The sequence below is a fragment of the Prionailurus bengalensis genome, chromosome D4, assembly GCF_016509475.1.
Source record: "Prionailurus bengalensis isolate Pbe53 chromosome D4, Fcat_Pben_1.1_paternal_pri, whole genome shotgun sequence".
NCBI classification, from domain to species: domain Eukaryota; kingdom Metazoa; phylum Chordata; class Mammalia; order Carnivora; family Felidae; genus Prionailurus; species Prionailurus bengalensis.
The window spans coordinates 87559910-87578001 of NC_057359.1; the positions used below are offsets into that span (position 1 = coordinate 87559910).

The 18092-nt window shown below is 41.7% G+C and overlaps 1 protein-coding gene across 3 annotated transcripts in view; it reads left to right on the plus strand.

Moving 5' to 3' along the window:
• Window positions 1-18092, plus strand: part of NUP188 (nucleoporin 188) — a 54501-nt gene that overhangs the window by 21159 nt on the left and 15250 nt on the right. For all 3 annotated transcript variants that reach the window (XM_043566123.1, XM_043566122.1, XM_043566124.1), the window contains exons 9-20: window positions 5592-5803; window positions 7522-7636; window positions 8283-8483; window positions 9392-9481; window positions 12502-12567; window positions 13532-13651; window positions 14148-14274; window positions 15232-15384; window positions 15559-15685; window positions 15894-15981; window positions 16075-16151; window positions 16730-16844. In XM_043566123.1, the coding sequence (XP_043422058.1) occupies window positions 5592-5803; window positions 7522-7636; window positions 8283-8483; window positions 9392-9481; window positions 12502-12567; window positions 13532-13651; window positions 14148-14274; window positions 15232-15384; window positions 15559-15685; window positions 15894-15981; window positions 16075-16151; window positions 16730-16844 (1491 nt within the window). The remainder of the gene's footprint in view (window positions 1-5591; window positions 5804-7521; window positions 7637-8282; window positions 8484-9391; window positions 9482-12501; window positions 12568-13531; window positions 13652-14147; window positions 14275-15231; window positions 15385-15558; window positions 15686-15893; window positions 15982-16074; window positions 16152-16729; window positions 16845-18092) is intronic.

Here is an 18092-nt window from a genome sequence, read left to right on the forward strand (position 1 = left end):
AAGTTGGATGCTTAACCAACTGAGCCACCCAGGTGCCCCTTAGCAGTTCCAGTTTAAGAGTTTATCCTATAAATACATCCATACGTGTGTGAAACGACTTGTGTAATGACAAATTGGTAGCATCCCCCACCCCCCAGCTCTATTCAGGTATAATTTCCATCCAATAAAATTCACTGATTTTAAGTGTATGGTTTTGACAGTTGTATGTAGTTGTATGCATGTCAGTATATCGAATATTTCTGTCTCCTCTAGAAAGTTTATGGTCAATCTGTGACCTCTGGCCCCAGACAACTACTAATCTGCTTTCCGTTACTATAGTTTTTTGTTTTTTGTTTTTAAACATTTATAGGTGTCACTGTTAATATAATTTTGCCTTTTCTAGAATTTCATGTAAATAGAACCATATAATATATACAGAGTCTTTTCTGTTTGGCTTCTTTCACTAACATACTGTTTTTGAGATTTATCCAGGTCATATTCATGTAATAATACTTCATTCCTACTTGTGGTTGAATGTTATTTCATTATATGGATATATACCACATTTTGTTTATCCATTTATCATTTGGTACATATTTGAGTTCTGTTTTTTGGCAGTAATGAGTAATGTGCAGTGAACATTAACATGCAGGTCTTTTTATGGATAGGACGTAGGTTTTCATTTCTCTTGGATAAATAAATATCTGGGAGTTGGGTTGTTGGGTCACATTGTAAGTGTGTATTTTTGTCTTTATAAGGTATCGGCAAACTGCTTTCCATAGGGTCTGTACCATTTTCCGTTCTTTTTTTTTTTTTTTTTAAGTTTTAAAAGTTATTTTGAGAGAGAGTGAGCATGTGTGTGCAAGCAGGGGAGGGGCAGAGAGAGAGGGAGAGACAGAACCCCAGGCAGGCTCCATGTAGTCAGCACAGAGCCCGACGCAGGGCTCCATCTCACAAACTGTGAGATCATGGTCTGAGTTGGAATCAAGAGGTGGACACTTAACCGGCTGAGCTGCCCAGGCGCTGCTACCATTTTCCATTTGTCACAGCATTTTTGAGAACTCATTCTCTTCCATATCTACACCAACACTTGGTAAGGTCAGTGATTTTAATTTAATTTAATTTAATTTAATTTAATTTAATTTAATTTTTTAAAAAATATATGAAATTTATTGTCAAATTGGTTTCCATACAACATCTAGTGCTCATCCCAACAGGTGCCCTCCTCAATACCCATCACCCACCCTCCCCTCCCTCCCACCCCCCATCAGCCCTCAGTTTGTTCTCAGTTTTTAAGAGTCTCTTATGCTTTGGCTCTCTGATTTTAATTTTAAACATCTAATAGATGTGTAGTGGTATCTCATTGTGGTTTTAATTTGTGTTTCCCACATGACTAGTGATGTTGAGCATCTTTTTACATGCTTATTTGCTTATATTTTTGTTGAAGTGTTTATCCAATCTTTGCTCCCATGGTCTTACTGGGCTATTTGTCTTACTGAATTTTAAGAGTTCTCAATGTAGGGGCACCCAGGTGGCTCAGTCAGTTGGGCGTCTGACTTCGGCTCAGGTCATGATCTCACGATTCATGGGTTTGAGCCCCACATTGGGTTCTGTGCTGACAACTCAGAGCCTGGAGCCTGCTTCAGAATCTGTGTCTGCCTCTCTCTTTGCCCCTCCCCTGCTTATGCTCACTCACTTTCTCTCAAAAATAAATAAATAAATAAACATAAAGAAAAAGTTCTCGATGTATTCTGAAGACAAGCCATTTGACAGGTAAATGTTTTACAAATATTTTCTCTCACTTTATGGCTTTCTTTTTCTTTTTCCTTTTTTTTTCACCTAAACTGTCTTAAGACCAAACTTAAATTTTGATAAAATCTGTTTTATCAGTCTCTTTCTCTTCGGATTCTTGCCTTTTGGGCCTTGTTTCAAGAACTCTTTGCTTAGGGGCACTTGGGTGGCTCAGTCAGCTGAGCGTCTGACTGCCTCTTGGTTTCAGCTCAGGTCATGATCTCACGGTTTGTGGGATCAAGCCCCAAGTGGGGCTGAGTGCTGATAGCGAGGAGCCTGCTTAGGATTCTCTCTCTTCTCTTTCTCTCTCTCTCTCTCTCTTAAATAAACTTAAAAAACAATCTTTGCTTAACCTGATGTCACATTTTATTTGTTTTCTTTTAGAAGTGTAATATTTTTAGCACATTTATTTACTTCAGTAATTACTTTTTAGTTAAAATAGTGTATGGTGTTGAGGTAAGGGATGGGATTAATTTTTTTCCCCCATACAGAGATCTTCTCCCAGTGCCATTTATTGAAAAGACTTGTCTTTTCCCATTGGATTATCTTGGCATCTTTGTAAACAAATCAATTGATCATAAAATGTGTATCTACCTCTGATGCATTGAACTCTACATCTGTCTTTACATTAATATCACACTGTCTTGATTAAGATAGTTTTATTAGTAAATCTTAAAATTAGGTAGTGTAATTCTTTCAACCTCATTCTTCTTAAAAATGTTTTGACTATTCTAGTCCTTTACTTTTCCACAGCAACTTTAGAATTAGCTTGTCTCTTTCTTCCAAAAAAAAATGCTTTCTAGGATTTTAGTCAGAATTTTGTTGACTCCATAAATCAATTTGAGGAGAATTGCCATCTTAATAATGTTATTAAGTCTTCTGATCCATGAACCGGGTATATCTCTTCATTTAGTATATCTTGTTTAATATACCTAAGTAAGGTTTTATTTTCAGTATTCACATATTCCACATTTTTTTAAATTTATTCTTAAATATTTTATTTTAAAATATTTCTGAAAAATATTTTTTTGTAAATATTTTCCTTTAATCTTTTTTAATTTTTATTTTCTTAATTTTAGAGAGAGTGTACAAGCGGGGGAGGGAGCAGAGGGACAGAGAGAGTGAATCTTAAAAAGGCTCCATGCTCAGCGTGCAGCCTGACATGGGGCTCAATCTCACAACTGGAGCATCATGACCTGAGCTGAAATCAAGAGTGAGATGCTTGGGGTGCCTGAGTGGCTCAGTCAGTTAAGTGTCTGACTTCGGCTCAGGTAACCATCTCATGGTTTGTGAGTTTGAGTCCCGAATCTGGGCTTTCTGCTGTCAGCACGGAGCCTCCTGTAGATCCTTTGTCCTCTCTCTCTTTCTCTCTCTGCCCCTCCCCTGCTCATGTGCGTGTGTGCCTGCTCACTCTATGAAAAATAAATAAGCATTAAAAAAGAGAGAGAGAATGGTGCACTTAACCGACTGAGCCACCCAGGTGCCACATTCTTTTCCTAATTTTTAAGATAGAAACTTAGAGGGGCGCCTGGGTGGCTCAGTCGGTTAAGCGTCTGACTTCGGCTCAGGTCATGATCTCGCAGTCTGAGTTCGAGCCCCGTGTCGGGCTCTGGGCTGACAGCTCAGAGCCTGGAGCCTGTTTCGGACTCTGTGTCTCCCTCTCTCTCTGACCCTCCCCCGTTCATGCTCTGTCTCTCCCTGTCTCAAAAATAAATAAACATTAAAAAAAAAAATTTAAAAAAAAAAAGGAACTTAGAGAACAGATTTTAGAACATTCCTAATAAATAACTATAAATGTTGCTTTAAGTATTGCTTTTTGCCATATCCTAAAAATTTGGTATGTTGGATTTTCACTATCATTCAGTTCAAAATAGTTTCTAATTTCCCTTGTGATTTCCTTTGACCCTTGTATTATTTAGAGTGTGTTGTTTAATTTCCAAACATTGGATGTTTTCTTAGATATCTTATTGATGTTTAATTTGACTCCATTATGATCAAAGAACATATTTTGTATCATTTTGATCTTTTTATTTTTTGTTTTAGAGAGAGAGAGGACATGAGTGAGCGAGCAGTGGGGGGGGGGGGGGGGCGGGGGGGAGAGAAAGAGAGAATCCTATGTAGGCTCTGCACTGTCAGCGAGGAGCCCAAAGTGGGCCCAAGCTCACCCAAAGGGGGACTCGAACACAAGAACTGTGAGATGACCTTAGCCAAAGTCGGATGCTTAACCGACTGAGCCACCCAGATGCCCCCATTTTGGTCTTTTAAAATTTACTGTCCCGTGGGTTATGGCCCATTATATGACATATCTTGGTGAGTGTACCACGAACACATAAAAGAATGTGTATTCGGAAGTAGTTGGGTATGATTGTGCAAAATACCAGTCGGGTCAAGATTATTTAGTTCTGTGGTTTTGCCAGTTTTTTTGTCTGGTCTGTCAGTTGTACATTGGTTTTATTTATTTATTTTAATTTTTGGGAGTCTGGTTGACACACAATGTTACATAAGTTTCAGGTGTACAGCATCGTGATTCAACGTCTCAGCATGTTTTGCTGTGCTCACCACGAGTGTAGCTATCATCTGTTACCACACAGTGTTATTATATCATTGACTATATTTTCTACTCTGTGTTTATTCCCATGACTTATTCATTCCATAACTGGATGCCTGTATCTACCACTCCCCTCACCCATTTTGCCCATCTCCCCAACCCCTCCCCTCTGGCAACCATCAGTTTGTCTCTGTATTTACAGGTCTCATTCTGCTTTTTGTATGTTTCTTCTTCATTTGTTTTGTTTCTTAGTTTCCAGATATGAGTGAAATCACATGGTATTTGTCTTTCTCTAACTTATTTCACTCAGCATAGTGCCTTCTGGGTCCATCCATGTTGTTGCAAGTGGCAAGATCTCATCCTTTTTGTGGCTCTGTAGTGTTCCATTGCATGTGCACACGCATGAGTGTGTGTGTACCACATCTATCATCTAAGAAGGACACTTAGTTTGCTTCTATATCTTGGCTATCGTAAATAACGCTGCAGTAAACATAGGGGTGCATGTATCTTTTTCAATTAGTGTTTGCATTTTCTTTGGGTAAATACCCAGCAGTGGAATTATCGTATCATACGGTATTTTGTGTTTTTTTAATATTTTGAGGAAACTTGATACTATTTTCCACAGTGGCTGCACCAATGTGGATTCCCACCAACAGTGCACAAGGGTTTGTTTTTCCCCACATCTTCACCAACACTTGTTTGTACATCCAAGGGAGCTGGGTAAAATAAATTATGGCCACACAAACAAATAAATATGGCATTTCCATGTGGTGGAGTGCTGTGCAACTTTAAAAAATGATGAGGGGACTGATAATGAAAAATAAGAAAATTCTTAGTGTACTATTAGAGGAAATAATCTTTAAGATACATTGTTAAGTGAAAAGAGGAAGGTGCAGAATAGTTTGTATAGTGTATTTGGTTTAGAGATGGATGGTTGGATGCATAGGTAGGTAGGTGGGTAGACAGACTGTAGAATGAAAGAAGGAGTGTGTGGCATATTACTGGAAGGAAAGACAAAAACCTCTGACAGTGGTTGCCTCTAGGGACAGGTTTGGATGACTGGGCAGTGGGAATTGTAGGGAGGCAGACTTTTTGGTGTCGCTTCCAAAATCTTTTTCTGTAATCTTTTAATAGATCCTTAATATTTAACAAAGAGGGAGACTTTTTTTTTTTACTCTATTCTTATAAATGCATTATCTAATAAAAGTAACTTTAAAATGTTTTATGTTTTAAAATCTGACTTTATTTTTCCCATTTTTCCTTCATTGTGCAGACTGAGCGCCAGGTATCTCGCTGGTTTGTTCAGTGCCTTCGGGAACAGTCCATGCTGCTAGAAATTATTTTCCTTTATTATGCATACTTTGAGATGGCACCTAGTGACCTGTTGGCATTAACCAAGATGTTTAAAGAGCAAGGATTTGGTAGTAGGCAGACCAACAGGCACCTGGTGGATGAGACCATGGACCCTTTTGTGGATAGGATTGGGTAAGTCTATTGAACTTGTGCAGTGTTTAGAACATTGATATTCTAGTTCCTGTGAATGGGTGAGGGGAGAGTCTAGATGCGCTTTTCACTTAGTGGGTAGGGAAACAGATGGATGTGCTTCACGTTCCCAGTCTTACAGGGAGTAAAGACTGAGACTGAGAGGGACGTGTTTTCTCAAAATACGTATTCCATTCTCATCTTTTACTATCTTCACTTAAGAGGTTCATCTAGTCAACAAAAAATGTAGTGAGTGTCAATGGTAGGCCAGTGCAAATGCTAAGAAGACAGTGACAAGGCAGATGTGTCCCCTGCCCTCTTTGAAGTCCTCATCTACGGACTTTGAATTTTATGGCAGTGAATAGAGCCACATCTTTTTTTCATATGTACGAAAATACATTGTTGGGGCGCCTGGGTGGCGCAGTCGGTTAAGCGTCCGACTTCAGCCAGGTCACGATCTCGCGGTCCGTGAGTTCGAGCCCCGCATTGGGCTCTGGGCTGATGGCTCAGAGCCTGGAGCCTGTTTCCGATTCTGTGTCTCCCTCTCGCTCTGCCCCTCCCCCGTTCATGCTCTGTCTCTCTCTGTCTCAAAAATAAATAAACGTTAAAAGAAAATACATTGTTGATGTTTTTTGACATAAATGGTATATGCTTTTACAACTAAATTTTCCACATAACTAGATGTCCTGGAACTCTTTCATCTCAGGATGTTCTTCTTAGCTGCTGCATATTAATACATGGTATGGATGTTTATTTCATGGTTCACTAATGGTAGGCAGTTAGCTATTTTGCACATTCCAAATAATGCTTATAAAGAACATTCTTTATAAGCCTCTCTGTGCATCTGGATGAGTACAACTCTAAAATAAAGACCTAGAAATGTAATTGTTGGGTTGAAGGGTATGTGCCTTTGTATTATAAAATATCTGTTGCCAAATTGTTTTCCACAAAGCCTGTACCAATTTACAGTTCCACCGACAGTGGGAGGAGAGAACCAGTTTCCCCACAACCTTGCAAACCCTTGATATTATCTATCGCCCCCCTCAGTTTGATCCCTTTGGTGCACTGGTTTGCCTTTCTCGGGTTATCCGTGATGTGGAGCCTTTTCTTAACCTGCTCTTGGTACAATCTCTGGGGTGAGCTGCCTGTTTGCATCTGTGTCAGTGAGGAGGAGATTCAGCTGCATTTAACAAAAAGGATGATGTTATCGTGGTTAGAACGGATATATATCCCCGTTTTGAGGCCTGTTTCCTCTGTGAACAAAGATACACACCTGAGTCGTGAGATGGTTTATCTGGGTCAGATGTAATTGGTGGCTGTAGAAACTTCCAGTCCTGATCTGTGCTTTGGCAGGCACAAGCCCCACATGACTGTCAGGAACTTTAAATGTGGCTGGTCGAGGGACTCCTGGCTGGCTTGGTGGGTGGAGCATGTGACTCTTGATCTTGGGGTCAGTCATGAGTTCGAGCCCCATGTTGGGTGTAGAGGTTACTTAAATTAAAAAAAAAAAATGTTGCTGGTCAAACTGAGGTGTGCTGGAAGTGTAAAATACATACTGAGTTTAGAAGACTTAGTATGAAAAAAAAAGCACAAAAACCCATTAATAATTTTTTTTGAAAAAAAATAATTTTTTTGATATTAAAGCATCTTGCATTTCACCTTATTCTCCTTCAAGGTTCAAAGTAGCACATGTGACATCATGATACCATTTTCCTTTCCAGCTACTTCAGTGCCCTTATCCTGGTGGAAGGCATGGATATTGAATCCTTGCATAAGTGTGCTTTGGATGACAGAAGAGAACTGCACCAGTTTGCCCAGGACGGGCTTATTTGTCAGGTGAACTTGGAATAGCTGCATTTCTCTTTGAAGACAGTTTAGACTTAGGAGTATGTTTTTAACCCTTCAACTGTACTGCCCCTTGAAATTTTCCTTGTGGAATTAGAGGTCCTACATTGTTAAGAAGTTAACTGGATCTGGAAGAAATCTCAGGTTTTGGTGATAGTTGCTATCACATAGGTGATAGTCGAATCTGTGAGAATGAGTGGAGTCACTCAGAGAGATGGCATCAGGAAAAAAAGAGGCCCCAGGGACAGAACCTTGGGGCGCGTCTTCATTTATGGAGCTTGTGCAGGAAGATCAAAGGGAAAGCACGTTGAGATGCGATGGTTAGATACAAAATGGGGAAAGATCAGGAAAAGTTAAAGAAGGATTGGGAAATTTTCTAAAGAAAGTTCCACTTGAACATGTATTTTACAACGTTACATTCGACTACTTACAGTCAGAAGAAACGAAGTGTGGGCACAGGGAAGAGTAGCGGAAGGGTTTATAAGTGAGGTGGCTGGGGGGTGGGGAGGAGTACGTACCCAAATGGGGCAAGGGGTCACTGGGCAGTTGTAAGACTTACTGCATGTGACAGAGGGTCCCATCTGGGGCTCTGACCCTTTGTTTTAGCGACACAGATTTTGTTTTTTCTTTTCATCAGGATATGGACCGTTTGATGTTGACCTTCGGGGACATTCCACACCATGCCCCAGTGCTTTTGGCCTGGGCTCTTCTCCGTCACACCCTGCATCCAGAAGAGACCAGCAGCGTTGTCCGAAAGATAGGTGGCACAGCCATCCAGCTGAACGTATTTCAGTACTTGACCCGACTGCTCCGCTCGCTGGCCAGTGGGGGAAATGATGTGAGGCTCGGGCTGTTGGTATTTGAGCAGATGAGCAGAGAGCAGGGGAGAAGCTCGTTCATGAATCATGATAGTAGTAATGATAATTGTAGTAGTGACGTGGATAATGATGGTGGTGTTTCCAACTCTGTAGAGCATCTGCTATGACCAGACACTGTGCTTAGCGCTTTCTATACGTTACTTTATTTCATCCTTATAACGCTTATTTGCACTAGGAATTTTCATCCTGTTTTACATATTAAGAAGTTGAGACTCAGGGAGATGTAATTTGTTCACAAGAACAATAACCACCAACTAGTGGTAGATACAGTTTGAACCCACAGTGTCTGACTCTGCCTGCCAGTATAGGATACTATGCCAGTACGGTAATCTGGAAGATAGCTTTGGCCGTTTTGACTGGAAAAATCTTTTTTGGGGAGCTTCGTCATTCAACTGTAGCAGGATGTATTAGCTGTTCTCTTGAGGCTAGTGTTTGGGCTTAATTTCAGAGGCACTGTTGTCAGCTTGTTCTGACACACTAACAGGAAACCTCGGCCGGCAGGCACCACTGGTTGGCATTGGTTCATTTATCTTGGTGATAGTTCAGCCTGCTGCATTCATACCAGCGCATAGAGACCCTTTATCCTCTTTTCTAGACTGGGTGTGGTTTTCTTCCCCACAAAACTGATCATTTTGAGAATGGTTCCTTTTCCGATTGTATTCTTGGCTATGTTGTGATATTTATGGTTCCTGCTTTTTCATTTCTCCCCCTCGCCTTCCTGATCTTGGAACTAAATCGGAAGAATTATAAAGCCTTGGATTCTCTTCCATTTGTTTATAGAGACCTGATTAATGTGCTAGGATTATGCCGAAGCTGCGGGGGAAGACTTGTTATTCAGAATTGTTCACTGACTCCTTTGCCATTGCAGTGTACCACCAGCACCGCGTGCATGTGTGTGTATGGACTGCTCTCTTTCGTTCTCACCTCGCTGGAGCTGCACACGCTGGGCAACCAGCAGGTTAGTACCTGGTTCCTGTGAGACTTTCTGGCATTGCAGTCATGTCCCTAAGATACCCCTTTGGAGCTGATACAGCACACACCCACATACCGCTGGTGTTCACTTGTTTATTGCTGTTTCTTCGCATTTATTGTATTATATATGATACATATGAATGATAGAAAAATCAGAAGGTGCTGATAAAAAGAAAAAAGTATAATCCCACCACACAGGACAACTTCTGTTAATATTATAATGCGTTCCCTTCTTTTTTTTTTTTTTTTTTTTTTTACTTTTTTTTTTCCAACTTTTTATTTATTTTTGGGACAGAGAGAGACAGAGCACGAACGGGGGAGGGGCAGAGAGAGAGGGAGACACAGAATCGGAAACAGGCTCCAGGCTCCGAGCCATCAGCCCAGAGCCTGACGCGGGGCTCGAACTCACGGACCGCGAGATCGTGACCTGGCTGAAGTCGGACGCTTAACCGACTGCGCCACCCACGTGCCCCTAATGCGTTCTCTTCTAAACATTTTCTGCATATATATGTTAAAAATATAACCATTTGGGGCGCCTGGGTGGCGCAGTCGGTTAAACTTCCGACTTCAGCCAGGTCACGATCTCGCGGTCCGTGAGTTCGAGCCCCGCGTCAGGCTCTGGGCTGATGGCTCGGAGCCTGGAGCCTGTTTCCGATTCTGTGTCTCCCTCTCTCTCTGCCCCTCCCCCGTTCGTGCTCTGTCTCTCTCTGTCCCAAAAATAAATAAAAAGTTGGAAAAAAAAAAGTAAAAAAAAAAAAATATAACCATTTGTCTCTAAAACTGGAATCACAACGTACATACTGCTTTTTAATCTCATTTTGGAATGGTGCATCAGTCCCAGACATCTGTGGGTGCTAATAAAATATTCTTCTACAATATTTTTAAAGCCTGAAACATTTCAGGGGCACCTGGGTGGCTCAGTCAGTTGAGTGTCTGACTTCGGCTCAGGTCATGATCTCATGGTTTGTGAGTTCAAGCCCCACGTCGGGCTCTGTGCTGACAGCTCAGAACTTGGAGCCTGCTTCCAATTCTGTCTCCCCCCTCTCCACTCGTGCTCTGTCTCTCTCAAAAACTAAATAAACATTAAAAAAAACCAAAACCCTGAAACATTTCAAACTTCAGACTCCTAAACAATCTTATTACCAGCTTCCAAATTATCAACTCACAGCAGATCTTGGTGCTCTTTCCCTCCTTGATTATTTTGAAGCACATCCCTGACATAAGTTTCATCTATGAATTTTCGATGAACCAGAAGAGGAGTTAGTGAAACTTTACAGCCAGTACCATAACTAACAAGCCGTATCTTTAAAAAAAATTTTTTTTAAACGTTTATTTTTGAGAGACAGAGAGAGACAGAGAATGAGCAGGAGAGGAACAGAGAGAGAGAGGGAGACGCAGAATCCGAAGCAGGCTCCAGGCTCCGAGCTGTAAGCACAGAGCCCGAAGCAGGGCTCGAATCCACAAACCGTGAGATCATGACCTGAGCTGAAGTCGGACGCTTAACCGACTGAGCCACCCAGGTGCCCCTGTATCTTTAAATATCAAGTCAGAATTTAAATGTCTAGTTAACTCGTAAATGTCATAAATTTGTTATAAGTTTGTGTGTTTGGATCAGGATCTAAATAAATAAGGTCCACATGTTATGGGTTGGTAACTCTGTCAAGTTTTAGTCACCTGTGCTTTGCACTGTAGTGGACCCAAGCCACATCATTGTCTAGATAATGATGGTCTAGATCCATTAGTTCCTTAGGAGTTACAAAATGGCACTATTCTATCTTATTTATTGGTTGGAACATTGCTATAAAAAATTTGTTTCACAGTATATGCAAATATTAAGTTGTTATGTTGTACACCTAAAACTAATGTAATATGTCAGTTATACTTCAAATAATTTTTGTTCTCACTACTATCCGATACTCTGGTATAGAGTACTGTGCTTGCTTGTTTTCCTATATTTACTAATTTTCCCTACCCTCCTGTAAAGGTGGCTAATGAGGTTTCTAAGTTTTTATATGTCATGGTGAACTCATGGGTATAAACGTGTTAGCTCTGTTTTAATCTAATGCTGTTACTATTCTTAGGCTCAAATTACGCATCTTTGGCCATTAAGAACTCTTTCAGAAGAGCCCCTCTATCTGTCCTGCACTGCTCTTATGTATTTTGATAGCTCTGTTGCTTTCGGGTATGACACACTGTTGTAGGATTATCTTACAAGATTCTCACCCCAGACCTGGAATCTGCCATTTCTCTAAGGAAGCCTGGTTCCTTTCAGTGGAGAGTGCTGTTTGAGGAGTTCTTTATAACTAAGTCTTTGTATTCATTTTTTAATGACTTGTTTTGGAAGTTGAAGGAATTGGTGAAGTTGCAGAAACTGAAAATTTATTATCATTAGAAAAGAAATTGGTGTTCATTGGAGGACTCCATTTCCAAAGTTCCAGGGGCATAGCATGAGCTTTCCATCCTTTGCCAAAATTCTGGTCCCATGTGGACCTCAATGTATGTAGTGGGAGGATTGGTATTAACATACCAAGGATGTGAGAGTCCTAGCACTTGGGTTTTTTAAAGAAATCATTCTCAGTGTGTGCCAGGCTCTGTGCTAGGTGCTGAGGGTTAAAAACTTGAAGAGCCACTGTTGCCCTCTAGGAGAACAGTTCAGCCTAGCCTAGTTGCACCTCACCTTTACTAGCACCTTAATGTTTACAGTTTACGGTCCGCTTCTGTACACATTGTCCTCTTCCGTCCTCAGAGCGGTGCTATGAGGCAGATAATACTGTCGCCATTTTATAGCTAAAGATTTTGAAGTTCAGAGAGGTTCACTTGTCTAACACCATACAACAGGCATAATGTACACCCTAGATGGGGTGTAATCTTTTTAAACCCACAGTTCTTTCTGACCTAGTATGTGGAAATATTGTTGATGTTTTGATTTGAACAGAGATACAGTAAAAGAGATAGGACTGCGTCAGCTACGGAAACTAAGCTATTTTCTTCCCCGTCCCCCAACAGGATGTAATTGACACAGCATGTGAAGTCCTGGCAGATCCTTCTCTTCCAGAACTATTCTGGGGAACAGTAAGTGTGTCAGAGGGAATTATGCTATAAGATATTCTAGTAGCAAAACAATTGATCAAGCACTTAGTTTGTGATTGGTCTCATATTAAGCGTTTATGTCATTTTGTATTTACTCTTTACGAAAATCTATAAAGTAGATAGAATTATAAATCACCATTTTGCATATGAGGAAAGGTGATGCTTAGAGATATGAAGTGACTTGCCTAAGGTTACACAGCTAGATGAACAGCCAGCCTCAGGAAGCAGTTCTGGCTGACTTCAGTCTGTAGTCTGTGTTATTAACCAGCATGTTCTGTATCCTGCCCACCAAGTCTTTTTTCACATTGTTAGTCTCAGGCACCAGTAGTGCTGTAAGTCTTGAACATGCGTCTGAGTTGTCAGAATACTGTTAACAAGTTAGATAAGAATTTGGCTTCAGAGAGAACAGCTTCTCACCAGTACATAGGCTTAGAATTAACACAAGTCTGAAGCCCTAGGGTCCAGCTGATGAATAAATCTGTTCTCTCTTGTACTGTGGCCTGACTGATATGCCTCTAGGTCTTATCCTCTTCTTCCTGAGTCACTGTCGTCTCGAACAGTGTTCCTGGGAGAGGGTGGCCTGAAACAATATTTAGATTAAGGATCTGTTACTTGTGTGTGGTGGCCAAATGCTAACATGTTGTTGGCCGCTTTTCACATTATTCAAAACATCTCCTGCAATGGCGGATAGCATTGTCTTCCTGTTGGGAGGACGGCCAGGAAAAGGTCACTGGAGGCAGTGGTATTCTCTTTTCAGGTCCTGATAAATCTGATGTTGAAAGCCTTTCTCAGTGAAATTCTGGAAATCTTCAATTGTTAGGGAGGGGTGATGTCTGCCCGGAGGAAAGGACTGTTCTTAGATTTTCTTATGATTGCTGGGCAGTTCGGAGATGTGTTAATTCACGGATGGTGTTGAAGGTCAGTGACCTCTCTTTTTCCACCACAGGAGCCAACCTCTGGGCTCGGGATCATTCTGGACAGTGTATGTGGGATGTTTCCCCATCTCCTCTCCCCACTCCTGCAGTTGCTACGAGCCCTCGTATCAGGAAAGTCCACTGCCAAAAAGGTAGGTTGTTCATTTAGATGCTTGATTTCAGACTGTGGGAGAGGTTTTGGGGGATGCCACTGCCATGGCAAGAATTAGTCTGAAGTTGAATGAACAGTGCCAGAGATAGTGCTTAAGTTCTCTTAAATTAAGTACCTGTTGCAGACACTGAGTGAGACATAGTATAAAGTTCCTTACTGTCTCATCGGAAGAGAATAACAATAGATACAAGGAAGAAATAGCTGATACAGCCATACGGTAAATGTCATTTGGGTAGTAAAGATCTACTGTTGAGGAGAGCCAGCAGTCTGTGGAGTGAGGGGCCTTGAGCTAAGTGTTAAAGGGTGCTGAGGGTTGGCAAGGAGCGTAGAGGCAATTCTAAGAAGGGTCACAGTGGCAGGTTTGTGAGAAGTTTGAGAGTCAGACACAGTCTGACCGAAAGAGCAGAACAGATGTGGGACCCCTTGCATGTCCCCGAGGTAAGCGTGTGGCTGGATTTTTTTCTGTGTGTTGGCAGGTGTATAGTTTCTTGGATAAGATGTCTTTCTACAATGAACTTTACAAGCACAAGCCCCATGATGTGATCTCCCACGAAGATGGAACTCTCTGGCGGAGGCAGACGTCCAAACTCCTTTACCCTCTTGGTAAGATGGAGACCCTCCCTGGCTCAGTAGCCACCTCTCCTCAGCTTCTGTTTAGACCTCAGCACTGCTGTTTGAGCCATTTCATGCTCGTTGCCTTTAAAGCAGCTCCTCTCCGCTGTGCTCGTTGAGGAATTATTAGTCTATTTCTCAGTTTTTTGTGTCATTAGATTGACCTGAGCCGAAATCAAGAGTCAGATGCCCAACTGACTGAGCCACCCAGGCACCCCAGATTATTTTATTTAAAAAATAATGGGTGTTCATTGTAAAGAACAACAGCACAGATAGACACTTTACAAAGTTCATCTGTTCAGGCTTGTCCGTCAGATAGTCATTGTTGAGCTGGTATGTGTCCCTGTGCACACCGTACACTCTCCTAGATTGATTCTGCAACTCGTTTTTCTTATATGTGGATCTGACTCGTTATCTTTTAGTAACTACAGAATTATTCTAGATATTCCATAATTTTGTATCTTTTTCCTTCTAAAGGACATGTAGGCTATGTTGGGTTTTGGTCACTACAAACAATGCTCCTTTGGGTACTTGTACTTTATATATGGATATTTTTATTTTTAGTACATAGAGTCCTCAAACCGGGGTTGTCTGATAAAAGGGTATATACGAGAATAATTTTGTGGGGTAGAAGGGTATATTACAATAACAATTTTAAATGGGTAAAAGGGTATATATACAGTAACAATTTGAAATACATGTCAGCAACAGATGAAATAGATCAACAAAATGTGTTATATATTTACAGTGTGATATTATTCAGCCTTGAAAAGAAAGGGAATTCTGACACATGTGCTACACATTGGTGACCCCAGCACAGCAGTGTTAGCTAGTGGGACGAGAGTCTGTCCATTTCTGTGTGATTAAATGTTGTTGTCTGATGTAGGAGTCGCTTTTTCCTATTGTATCGCCGGATATTAGACTAATTTCTCTTCCTCTCTTCCTTAGGGGGTCAGACCAACCTTCGCATACCTCAGGGCACAGTAGGCCAGGTAGTGCTGGACGACAGGGCTTACCTGGTACGCTGGGAGTACTCTTACAGTAGCTGGACCCTCTTTACCTGCGAGATTGAAATGCTGTTGCATGTTGTTTCCACTGCAGGTGAGGTCAGCTCGGGGGGACATGACTGTGGGGAAGAAAAACAGACATGCTTAGAATTGGGGGACAGAGAATCTCAGGATAAAATTCAGAACCGTCCAGACTGGGATCCGCGTAGTGTTTATCTGGGAGACTGTTCAGTAATCTTAAAGGAATTGTTGCTCTCTTTCCCCTCAGATGTGATCCAGCACTGCCAGCGGGTCAGACCCATCATTGATCTGGTCCATAAGGTCATCAGCACAGATCTGTCCATAGCAGACTGTCTCTTGCCCATCACATCCCGTATCTACATGCTGCTACAGCGGTAAGCATCAGCTCACACACACCCCAGGTTAAAGTCCGCATCTGTGTCTCTGTGGGAAGCCGTGGTGTGATACTATCCCCAGCTGAGGGTTTTCCTATTTTTCCATCCCTACTGAGAGGAGAGACTTGGGCAGAGAGAGCTGGAAAATATCTGTGATGGAACACGTTGTATTCATTTCACTGAGTAGAGTACACTATTCTCCAACTAGGCTAACGACAGTAATCTCTCCACCGGTGGATGTCATTGCTTCTTGTGTCAATTGCTTGACTGTTTTGGCTGCCCGGAACCCTGCAAAGGTGAGACACACCAAGTCTTCAAAATAGCCAAAAACTGTTGCATTTGGTGTATACCTGAAGACACATGGACATTGAGCTCTTTTCCCTTCTCAGGTCTGGACTGATCTTCGTCACACAGGCTTTTTACCATTCGTGGCCCACCAGGTCTCCAGCATGAGTCAGATGATTAGGTGAGCCAGGTCTTGGGTTGGGTAGAGCGTATTCCCCGGGAGTACCATATACATTTTGGGTCCAGGCTAGCTACATTACTTTTAAAGAAGCTTCCCTGTGCAGTATTTCTCATCTCCAGCAGCAACCACCTTAGGTACATGGGAATTAATTTTCCAGGTTGGAGAATACAGAGCTGTCTGGATCCAGAGACGTGGCTTCCCTTTCCTCAGCTGTAGTCACTCTATACTTTTCCTTGTTTCGTGGCTTTTTGAACTTGCGTGGTAGGACAATTATTTATACATAGGCTCCATTTTCCTACTTGAGCATTTGCTCCTTGCCTTCTCTTGCTTATTAGACAACGATGTTTTCCTGATGTTTATTTGATTTTTTGAATTTTAAAGCTCTTGAGGTTGTACATTAATAAAGTACTCTCTTAGTGTTCATCTTGGGTATAAAATAGCCTAGATTTGCTTCATTCTTTTGAGAGCTTTCCTATGTTAGGTCCAAGCTATCTAGATAATAAGAATGCTCTGTGATGAGTTTCTTGAAACCTTGAGATTGCCCCGTCCTGATTCACTCTGCCTCTGTTTTTCCCCAGTGCGGAGGGGATGAATGCTGGCGGGTACGGAAACCTCTTGATGAATAGTGAGCAGCCCCAGGGCGAGTACGGGGTCACTGTTGCCTTTCTACGCTTGATCACCACTCTTGTCAAGGTAAACGCTGGTCAGATGGAAATATCTGAAATAGTTTCTCTTCTACCATAGTCATTGTCTTTGGGCACAGCAGTTGTCCTGATGTTATGGTGTTAACAGTTTCTGTGTATTGAGTATTTACTATGTGCCAGATTCCATAGCAGGTACTTTATCTGTGTTAATTAATTAATTAATTAAAAATTTAAAGTTTGTTTATTTTGAGAGAGAGCGAGAGTGAGAGCGAGAGAGAGAGAGAGAGAGAGAGAGAGAGAGCACATTGGGATAGGGGCAGAGAGAGGGAGAGAGAGAGAATCCCTTCCCAAGCAGGTTCCGCACTGTCAGTGCAGAGCCCCATGTGGGGCTCGAAATCACAAACTATGCAACATGACTTGAGCCGAAATCAAGAGTTGGAAGCTTAACTGACTTAGCCATGCAGGCGCCCCTGTGCAATTTATTTAATATTCAGAGGCAGGATGGTATGATGTGGTTACTGTCAAGCTATTTTCATCGTAGCCCAGGGCAATACATACGTTTTATATCTAGGCCCGGTATCCGTGTGTGTATGTACGTACTTCTGAAGCAAAGTTTCACAATTCAGCACTTCTCTGACAACGCAAAAGGCACTCTGGTATTTTCTAATAAGCTGATTTCACAATCCACTAATGGATTACAGCTCAGTTTGAAAAATACTGTTGTAGCATAGATTTTGGAGTCAGACAAAATTAGGTGTACATGTCAGGTTGACCACTTACTAACTGTGTTGGGCTTGGGCAAACATGGAATTTCTTAGGACCTTTGTAAAAAAGGAGTAATAATATGGTCTCTACTCCTTGGAGTTGTTGAGAGGGCCACACATGAGAAGCACTCAGCCAGCTTTTCTGCCTGCGAGAATCAATGAATGAATGCTTGAAAAGGTAGAAACAGTCCAGAGATAGGGATATAGCTATAGATGTTTATACGTAAGTAAACAATTCCCATTTTTAAGGTGAGGAAGCTGAGTATTAGGACAAAGAATTGTGAGTGTGAGAGCTCCTTTCCGGTGTCCCAGAGATAGGGTAGAGGTTAGGCGAATGGCTGGCATCATGATAGTGAAATCAGCACTCCCCATTGCTAACAGTCCTATGTCCTTCATGTTCATGGCCGGTACCTCCCTCTGCCAGATTTAACCTTCTTCTGTCTCCTTCACGTAGGTGCCTTCTGTGACATTGAGACATTGTCTTTTTAGTCTTTTTCTCTATTTCAAAGAAATCCACAGCTTGGACCCAGTTG